General features: G+C 45.5%; 1 protein-coding gene across 3 annotated transcripts in view; it reads right to left on the bottom strand.

Annotated features, from left to right (window-relative positions):
* The window catches only part of MOB1B (MOB kinase activator 1B), a 90,554-nt gene extending 81,186 nt beyond the window's left edge, over window positions 1-9,368 (bottom strand). Inside the window, exon 1 of one of the 3 annotated variants that reach the window (XM_033214489.1) lies at window positions 9,102-9,362. Coding sequence is in view for 1 of the 3 variants with exons in the window: in XM_033214490.1 (XP_033070381.1) it covers window positions 9,102-9,115 (14 nt within the window). In the remaining 2 variants the exon portion in view is untranslated. Of the gene's footprint in view, window positions 1-9,101 lie in introns of all 3 variants that reach the window. The other 2 variants (XM_033214490.1, XM_033214491.1) reach the window with 2 other exon arrangements.
* Window positions 9,369-9,981: the final 613 nt, after the last annotated feature.

Here is a 9,981-nt window from a genome sequence, read left to right on the forward strand (position 1 = left end):
GCTACATGTATTAGACATGTGCTTTCATATATCAGAAACTCCAAAAGTACGAAAACTGCAACTACACTTAGAGAAAGAAATCAATAATGGTAAAAGTAACTAAATGGCAATTATTTTGCACTCTGGTATGTGAAGAAAAAAAAAGCTACCTTGTATCAGATGATAAAAGTAAACTAAAGCCAGTCAGTACTGCAACTCCCAAAACTACAGTTCTTTCTGAAAAGATGACCATGTTCACTTCCACTCCCCATGTTCCCCTCAAAAATACAACATATTAAAAAGGATAACACATATTATATACAAAGATATAATATATATATACATATAACATATCTTTTTATATGTTGTATTACATTATATATTCAATAATAAAGAAAAAAGCAAAATAACCTTACAGAGGAGAATATATTAAAGGATATAATATATGATATCCTTTTTTATTGGGTTGTCAGATAAAAAACTGTAAGATAATACTTGGTCATCAGCCATTCAAAATGATGTTACAGAAGTCTATTCTCTAGCATAAAAAAAATTTACAAGTAAAAAACCTGATCTATGTACAGTGGAAATCCATTTGTATATTTTTAAATACATACAAACAAAAAAGCAATAAAAAAGATTCAGAAGAAGTTAGCCAGGTATGGTGGCTCACGCCTGTAATCCCAGCACTTTAGGAGGCCGAGGCAGGCGAATCACAAGGTCAAGAGTTCGAGACCAGCCTGGCCAATATGGTGAAACCCCATGCCTACTAAAAGTACAAAAATTAATTAGCCGGGTGTGGTGGCAGGCGCCTGTAGTCCCAGCTGCTCTAGAGGCTGAGGCAGGAGAACTGCTTAAACCCGGGAGGTGGAGGTTGCAGTGAGCTGAGATCATTCCACTGCACTCCAACCTGGGTGACAGAGAGAGGCTCTGTTTCAAAACAAAAAAAAAAAAAGATTCAGAAATAGTTATATCCCTAAATACAAACCACAGTTGTCTCCGAAGGTGTGATTATGAATGATTTTTATTTTCTTCCTTTTCCTACCATTATTTAGTGATTTCTCCAACATGTATATTATTTTTACACTAAAGATAAAGGTTAAAAATACTTGAATATTATATTAATTTAAAAGTTACTATTGTATCTTCTACTAGTGTATTATTGGTGAATCTTAGAAAAGAGTCCCAGCAGCATGAGACAATAATACCTGGTAACTGAAGACTTCTCTTAATAACAAGGCCTACTTGAATATCAGCTTGGAGAAAAAACAGATAGATAGATATACACACATATATACATAGATGTACGTGTGTATATATGTATATACACGCATGTGTATGTGTGTATATACATCTACATATAGATATATATGGTTTTGTTAATTATAGATAAGATAGTATAAGGCGGGATCAGCTGGACGTAATGGCTCCCACCTATAATCCCAGTGCTTTGGGAGGCCGAGGCAGGCAGATTGCTTGAGGCCAGGAGTTCTAGACCAGCCTGGTCAACATGGCAAAACCCCATCTCTACTAAAAATACAAAAATTAGCTGGGCGTGGTGGTGCATGCCTGTAGTCCCAGATACTCAGTAGGCTGAGGCAGGAGAGTCACCTGAACCCGGGAGTTTGCAGTGGGTCGAGATCACACCACTACACTGCAGACTGGGTGACAGAGCGAAACCCTGTCTCCAAAAAAAAAAAAAAAAAAAAAAAGGCCAGGCGTGGCGGCTCATACCTGTAATCCCAGCACTTTGGGAGGCCGAGGTAGGTGGATCACCTGAGGTCAGGGGTTTGAGACCAGCCTGGCCAATATGGTGAAAACCCCGTCTCTACTAACAAAAATTAGCCAGGCATGGTGGAGGGCACCTGTAATGGTGGAGGGAGCCTGTAATCCCAGCTACTTGGGAGGACGAGGCAGGGAGAATTGCTTGAACCCGCGAGGCAGATGATGCAGTGAGCCAAGACTGTGCCACTGCACTCCAGCCTGGGTGACAGAGCGAGACTCTCTCTCAAAAAAAAAAAAAAAAAGAATTATTAAGACAGGATCTCTGGACCTAGACTTCCAGGACTCAAAATTCCAGCTACACTATTTACTGGCTACATGATTTTGATAAAATATGTAATCTCTCTGTGCTAGTTTCCTTATCTATAAAACAGGATTCCTGCTAGTTACTGAACTATAGGTAACTATTTTAAAACACTTTGTCCCTGGCACATAGTAAACACTCAATGAACTATTATTGTTTTTTTTTTTTTAATGTTTTCTTTTTAGAGTCAGGGTCTTGCTCAGTTACCCAGGCTAGAGTGTACTGGTGCAAGTATAGCTCACTATAACTCAAATTGGCTCAAGCCATCCTTCCGCCTCAGCCTCCCAACGTGCTGGGATTACAAGCATGAGCTACCACGCCTGGCCTATTTGATTATTATTTTAAATTATTAATTTTTTTTTAAAGGTGAGGCTGCTGAAGCATTAAAATCAGTTAAATAATTTGCCTGAAAACAAGATGCTGGCTTTTGGGGTTTGGGGGGAAGTGAGAAACAGACAGAGAGACAGGGAGGCAGAGACAGACACATACAAACATAGCACTATCATGAGTCTCTTTTCCCAAACTGCTTTTTTTTTTTTTGACACGGAGTCTCGCTCTGTCGCTCAGGCTGGAGTGCAATGGTACAATCTCGACTCACTGCAACCTCCACCTCCCAGGTTCAAACGATTCTCCTGCCTCAGCCTCCCAGGTAACTGAGATTACAGGTGCTCGCCACTATGTCTAGCTATTTTTCGTATTTTTAGTAGAGACAGGGTTTCACCATGTTGGCCAGGTTGGTCTTGAACTCCTGACTTCATGATCCACCCACCTCTGCCTCCCAAAGTGCTGCTAAATTGCTAATCTTTTTTTTTTTTTTTTTAAAGATGAAGTCCCACTCTGCTGCCCAAGCTAGAGTGCAGTGGCATGATCTCGGCTCACTGCAACCTCCACCACACGGGTTCAAGCAATTCTACTGCCTCAGCCTCCTGAGTAGCTGGGACTACAGGCACGTGCCACCATGTCTAGCTAATTTTTTGTACTTTTAGTAAAGAAAGGGTTTCACCATGTTGGCCAGGCTGGTCTCAAACTCCTGACCTCATGATCCAGCCGCCTCAGCCTCCGAAACTGCTGGGATTACAGACATGAGCCATCACGCCCGGACTAAATTGCTAATCTTAAGAATGACAAATGGAAGGTATGTAGCACAGTGCTCAGTATTTCCTTCCTTTCTTCCTTCCTTTCCCAATCCATGTTTCTTCCTGTACAGAAATAGACATAGTTCAGCTTTCATTGTTGACATAAAAAAAAAAAAAAGAAAGAAGAAATTGATCTGGTTCAGTCATTCACATTCCCAAATCACCTTTCCTACAGACTTTCATTTATAAGTTAACTGTAGCCAGGTGTGGTAGCATGCACCTATAATCTCAGCTACTCTGGAGGTTGAGGTGGGAGGACTGCTTGAGCCTATGAGTTTGAGGCCAGTGCGGGCAACACAGGAAGACCCAGTCTCTTTTTAAATTATTTTTTAAGACTGAGTCTCACTCTGTCACCCAGGCTGGAGTGCAATGGTGCAATCCTGGCTCACTGCAGCTTCTGCCTCCTGTGTTCAAGCAATCCACCCATTTCAGCCTCACAAGCAGCTGAGCACCACCACCACCTGGCTAACGTTTTTGGTAGCGATGGGGGTTTTGCCATGTTATCCAGGCTGTTCTCAAAGTCTGGGGCTCAAGGTTCCAACCCCTCAGTCTCCCAAAGTGCTGGGGTTATAGGCGTGAGCCACCGCCCTTGGCTGACACTGTCTTTTATCAAGAAAAAGTTAAATGTACTTGTTTTAACTCCGTTCCAAATAAGTAGCCTCACATTAGGAAATTACACTTTGGTCTTTTCCAAGTCAAATTTTTTTTTCAGAATTCCATTAGTCAAAAGACCCATAACTTAAAAATGCTAGAAACTTACAGAACACGCAATATACTTTTTGAATGATTACTTAGAACTCACTGTTATCCTCAATTTCCCTGCCTTGCATATGCATAAAATGTCAGGAAAGAAAAACCCCCATGTCAAAAGACCAATTGTCCCAGGCCAATAATTAGCCACCAACCCGAAGCTGGTGATTTTTGCCTCTTTAGCTAAAAGAAGTAAGCAGGCCATGTTACTAATAGACCCCTGTTAGCTCCAAAATTCTATGGCCTCTTGCACAAACAAGAAAGTGAACAATTCACAGGTAAATTCTTGACTCAAAGATGTTTCCTCTGACTGTAATCTCCTACTTCCCCTTGTCTTCTTAGAGAGCTCCTGTTCACCTTCCATTAATTATCACCCACTTCTTTCATGAAATTTTCCTAAAGCCTAAGTAGAACAAATTGCTACACATACTTTGGGCCCCCATGATTGTACTGCATCTGTCATAGATGACTATATACCATCCACCATCTCTGGAATCTCATATCTTCCTCAATGCCTGGCACACAGCAGGTGCTAAGGATGTGTTTAAAAGATTTGAGTCCACAAAATTAAATGAGGTCCCTGTGAAGTTTCCGTATCTACCATGAGAGTTTACCTTAATCTGAAGATACACAGAGGCCAACCTGCAGCACAATCAAAGCTCTGTCCCAGCCAGACCCACATATGCAGTGGAAATTTATCCTGAGCGTTTATACAAAAGCTACACAAAGGTATTATTCCTGCAGATGATCTGGGAACCCACTCTGGGGATTACCCTAATCTGTCTCAACTCCCTATCCAAAAATCTCTATACCCTGCTCTCCTTTGTTTCATGGCACTTACAACCTTCTGCCATACTACATGATTTACTGATGTTTAGTATTTACAGACACTTACCAGAACGTAAGTCCCACCAATGCAGCAATTTTTTCTCTTTTGTCACAAATGGTGCCCAACATCTACATCAGTGCCTGGCACAGCAATTTTGTTTTCTCTCTTTTTTTGAGATAGTCTCACTCTGTCGTACAGGCTGGAGTGCAGTGGCACAATCTTGGCCCACTGCAACCTCCGCCTCCCGGATTCAAGTGATTCTCCTACTCAGTCTCCCATGTAGCTGGGATTACAGGCATCCGCCACCACGCCTGGCTAATTTTTTTATTTTTAGTAGACATGGGGTTTCATTTCTTGGTCAGCCTGGTCTCGAACTCCTGACCTCAAGTGATCCACCCACCTCGGCCTCTCAAAGTGCTGGGATTACAGGCCTGAGCCACGACGCCCCGCGACTGGCCGTTTTTTAAAGACAATGTCTCACTCTCTATGGGCCAGGCTGGAGTGCAGTGGTGTGATTATGTCTCACTACAGCCTTGATGTCTTCAATCTCCTCAGGCCCAGATGACCCTTCCACCTCAGCCCCCAGAGTAGCTGGGACTACAGGCTCACACTGCCACACACCTGGCTAATTTTTGTATTTCTGGGGTAGAAACAGAGTTTTGCCATGTTGTCCAGGCTGGTGTGGAACTCTGGGCTCAAGTGATCCGCCCATCTCAGCCTCCCAAAGTGTTGGAATTACAAGCAGGAGTCACCGCGCCCGGCCCACAGTGCACCTTTTAAAAATCAGTAGTAATTCTTTCCTTCTATCTTAGAGCCCTCAAGAGTCATGAGTCACCACCTTTGCAGCCCTATCTTGCATTGCCCTTATTTCCTCTGCTCCATCCACTGATAGTAGGCTTCCCAATAAGCTTTCAAGAATGGGAGGAAAATATTTGTATTTAACTCCTAAGCTGTAACTCTTTCCTTCTCTGCTCATCTGTTGGTAAAGAAATAGTATTCAGACGGCCAGGTGCGATGGCTCACACCTGTAATCTCAGCCCTTTGGAAGGCCAAGATGAGTGGATTGTTTGAGCCCAGGAGACCAGCCTGGGTGACATGGCAAAACCCTGACTCTATTGAAAAAAAAAAAATCAGCCAGGCATAGTGGCACATACCTGTGGTACCAGCTACCTGTGGTGGGGAGGGGGTTTCAGATAAAAGGATCACCTGAGCCTGGGAAGTCAAAGCTATATTTAGCTGTGACCATGCCACTGCACTCCATCCTGGGCGACAGAGTGAGGTCCTGTCTCAAAAAATAAAAAAACAAAAACAAACAAAAAAAAAAAACAGTATTCAGACAGTTATATCAAATAACAAATAGATGAAATAACCAAAGCTTTGTTCTTTCACTTCCAATAATAATCATTTCTATGTGGTGTTCACTTTGTATTCTTAATTGATGGTGGGCAAAGACCAAAACCAAAAATGTTGAATTAACTTTTCTGATTGTCAAGCACATAGGCTAAATATGTTGAGAATGTATCAAATGCTAGATAGATGTAACCTAACTGAAAAATTGTGCTCCAAACAGTGCAAATGCTCTAAGGTGCTATATACATTAGTTACAGCAAGATTTCTTTTGTAGTTACTAACCTTCAGGAGAAATGAACTAATCCACCACACTTCTGAATCTATTAAATACTGAGCCATGTAAAAATAGGACACTACTGTATTTGTATTCAAAAAATAGCATGAGAACCTTCTCCATCCCCTAGTTTCAGCCAAATATGGCTCTTCCCTGCTTCAACCAATTTTTTTTTTTTTTTTTTTTTTTTTTTGAGATGGAGTCTCGCTCTGTCACCCAGGCTGGAGTGCAGTGGCACGATCTCATCTCACTTCAAACTCTACCTCCCGGGTTCAAGTGATCCTCCTGTCTCAGCCTCCCGAGTAGCTGGGACTACCTGCACACCACCTCGCCCAGCTAATTTTTGTATTTTTAGTAGAGACGGGATTTCAACATATTGGCCAGGCTGATCTCGAACTCCTGACCTGGTGAACTGCCCACCTTGGCCTCCCAAAGTGCTGGGATTACAGGCGTGAGCCACCGTGCCCGGCCTTGCTTCAACCAATTTAGCTTACTAGACACAAGCCCATCAGCAGTAATCATGGACATCATCTACAGCGCTATTTTGAATACAGCTTCTAAATTCTTGAAAAAAATTAAACATTAGCAACGTAAAATTAAGCTCAAAATGAGAAGCTTCAAGCTGAGATGCTTGAATATGGTGATTAGAACTAAAACAAGAAACTGCCCAGGCGTGGTGGCTCACATCTGTAATCCCAGCACTTTGGGAGATCGAGGCGGACAGATCATTTGAAGTCAGGAGTTCAAGACCAGCCTGGCCAACATGGTGAAACCCCCATCTCTACTAAATATACAAAAATTACCCAGGCGTGGTGGCGCTGGCCTGTAGTCCCAGCTACTCAGGCGGCTAAGGCAGGAGAATCGCTTGAACCCTGCAGGCGGAGGTTGCAGTGAGCCAAGATGACGCCACCACACACTCCAGTCTAGGTAACAGAGCAGAGACTCCATTCCAAAAAAAAAAGAAGAATTAAAATAGGAAACAAGGACTTTTTTATAAAGTCACCCAGTCCTGTGATCTAGCCCTATGCCAATCTGACAAACTCAGAATCAACTTCTAGGAGGAGCCTAAGAAACCCCTTTCACAGTTTAAATGTTTTAGGCAAGTTGACACACGCTGGGTCCCCTGTGTATATTGGAAATAGCAAGTCTGCCCCTAGGTCAGCCTTCTGTGATTGTTCAGTTTTGCTTAAACACCCTAAAAAAAAATATTCTAGATGTGAGCATGTGAAAATAAGGGTGAACTGGCAGGGCGTGGTGGCTCCCACCTGTAATCCCAACACTTTGGGAGGCCGAGGCAGGTGGATCACGAGGTCAGGAAACCGAGACCATCCCGGCCAACACGGTGAAACCCCGTCTCTACTAAAAATACAAAAAAATTAGCCGGGCGTGGTGGCGGGTGCCTGTAGTCCCAGCTACTCGGGAGGCTGAGGCGTGAACTCGGGAGGCGGAGCTTGCAGTGAGCCGAGACTGCGCTACTGCACTCCAGCCTGGGTGACAGAGCGAGATTCCATCTCAAAAAAAAAAAGAAAAGAAAAGAAAAGAAGGGTGAATTAAATTCTCAGTATTCAGACGTCAATGTAATAACTAAAAATAATTAGTCAAGGAAAGAAGGGAAATCATAAGAAAATAATCTTTAAATGCTAATTTCTCCACAACAGTAAAAGAGTATATGGGATGTTTCAACCTCTGAGTTTTTATTAGTTTTCTAAACACAGACTAAACATGGAATGAGTGCATCACAACGAAGCCTTCAAAGGAGATATTCCTCAGGGTGTAACCCCTGTTTTCAGAGGACCTGAGGCTTATCTACTGCCTCCATATCCACATCTGGCCATCCCATCCTTCTGCCCTTCCCTCTCCACATTCCCCCAACTCGTCTGGAACAAACGATAAGTAAGTGAAATAATGACCAGCACTAAATATGACGCCAAAGTTGGCATTTACAAATGATTTTCCAAACAACTCCTCAGAGAACCTAATCAACCTAGGCAGGGCACACTATCCAAAACCTATTTGCTGATTGTCTAAAAAGATAAAACTCGTCTTCTTAAGGAAAGTACTCTGGCAGGAAGGGCGCCTCGAGGAAGCAAGGGGGCGGCTCCAGACCCCTTTCCTGGGGACCCCAGTCTGTGTCCAAGGGATCCTGACCCGCAAGCAGCCTTGTTTCAGTGTTACAAGTACAGAACTTGTCATCCCAACTTCCCAGCCCTAAGACGAAAGAGGAAGTTAAAAGGGTCCTGGGATGACGGGGGGAAAGTACGACAGTTTATCTTCTGTGCTTGGGACCCAGAAAAGAGCAATGGGCAGCCGCGACGGAGCCATTCGACCGGGCACTGGTTGGACACGGGTTGTGCAGGACAATGGGAGATACCCACGAGAAGCGCACAAACAAGCTCGGGAATGCGAGCGAAGGCAGAGACGGGGGTGATGAAGGAATCCAGGCGCTGGCCCCGGGCTGTGCTTTGGGGGAAGAACCTCCTCAAGCTGGAGGAGCCCAAGCGTACTCGCAGCCCGATGGGGAGGCGGCGGTTAGACTAGTTGGAGCGCTCCGCGCAGTCCCGGGGCCCCGCTTGGTGGTGACTACGGGCCCGGGCAGCGCGGGGCCAGGAGGGTCGGGACGAGGGTGGGCGGCAGGCAGCGGGCGGGGGCCCAGGTCCACCCGAACAAAGCCGGCGCGTGCGGGGCCTGGCTACTCACAACAAGAAGCTCATGTTGGCCGCGGTGCAGGCTGCAGGGCCGGCGGTTGCGAGGCCTCGGAGCGGCGTCGGCCAGGAAAGAAGAGAAAACGCAAATGGAACAGGAGACAGGGAGGCGGAGGAGGAGGTGCGGAGACCTGGTTGCTCGGTGGCCGCAACTAGTTCGGCTCAGCTAGTTCCAATGGCAGGCGGAGGGGGCGGAAGTGGGTAGCGCTCGTCTTGAATCACTCCAGGGGAGGGGAAGGAAAGGGAGGCGGGGCAGGGCTGCAAGCTCTCCGCGCGCCCCTTCCCAGCTCCCGACCGCCCCCACCTCACGAGCTCTCGCGATAGCGGTGCAAGCCCACCCCTCTCCTCTGACTGCGGCCTGGGTTCCCTCACCTTCTGGTCTTCTCTGTTGCCAGGGTCTACGCCCAGCGTGTGCGCAGGGGCCGCCCGGCCCCTCTGTCCACCCGGTTAGGGGTCGTGGCAGAGCGCTCGGAGACGCTCAGCTGGGCCCCGGAGGTCAGGGGGGAAGTGGGCTTCCGCTCTGAGATGTCAGGGTCCCGCAGTGAGGGATGGAATTACCATCGGAGTTAGGCCCACAGTGAGTGCCCGGCCAAGGGCAGTGAAAGGTGATGGCATCTTGCTCTGCTAGCACTTAAAAACAGGAGGGAGTTTCATCAGGTTGGAATGACTTGGAGGAAAAGGATCAAATGGGTTTTCAAGGTCTCTTTTTATGGTAATATTTTTAAACCCTGAACTAGGGGAAGGTCAGGGTCCCTGACTACCTGAACAGGCAAGCCAGGCTATCAGCAGCAGCTGGGAAAAGTAAGCGAGCCAAGGAGGAGAGCTGAGCTCAGTTAACCGCAGAACCCAGCATGGTAGGGTGTTCATAGGTGTAA

This window comes from Trachypithecus francoisi, unplaced genomic scaffold, assembly GCF_009764315.1.
Source record: "Trachypithecus francoisi isolate TF-2019V2 unplaced genomic scaffold, Tfra_2.0 Lachesis_group1, whole genome shotgun sequence".
Classification (NCBI taxonomy): domain Eukaryota; kingdom Metazoa; phylum Chordata; class Mammalia; order Primates; family Cercopithecidae; genus Trachypithecus; species Trachypithecus francoisi.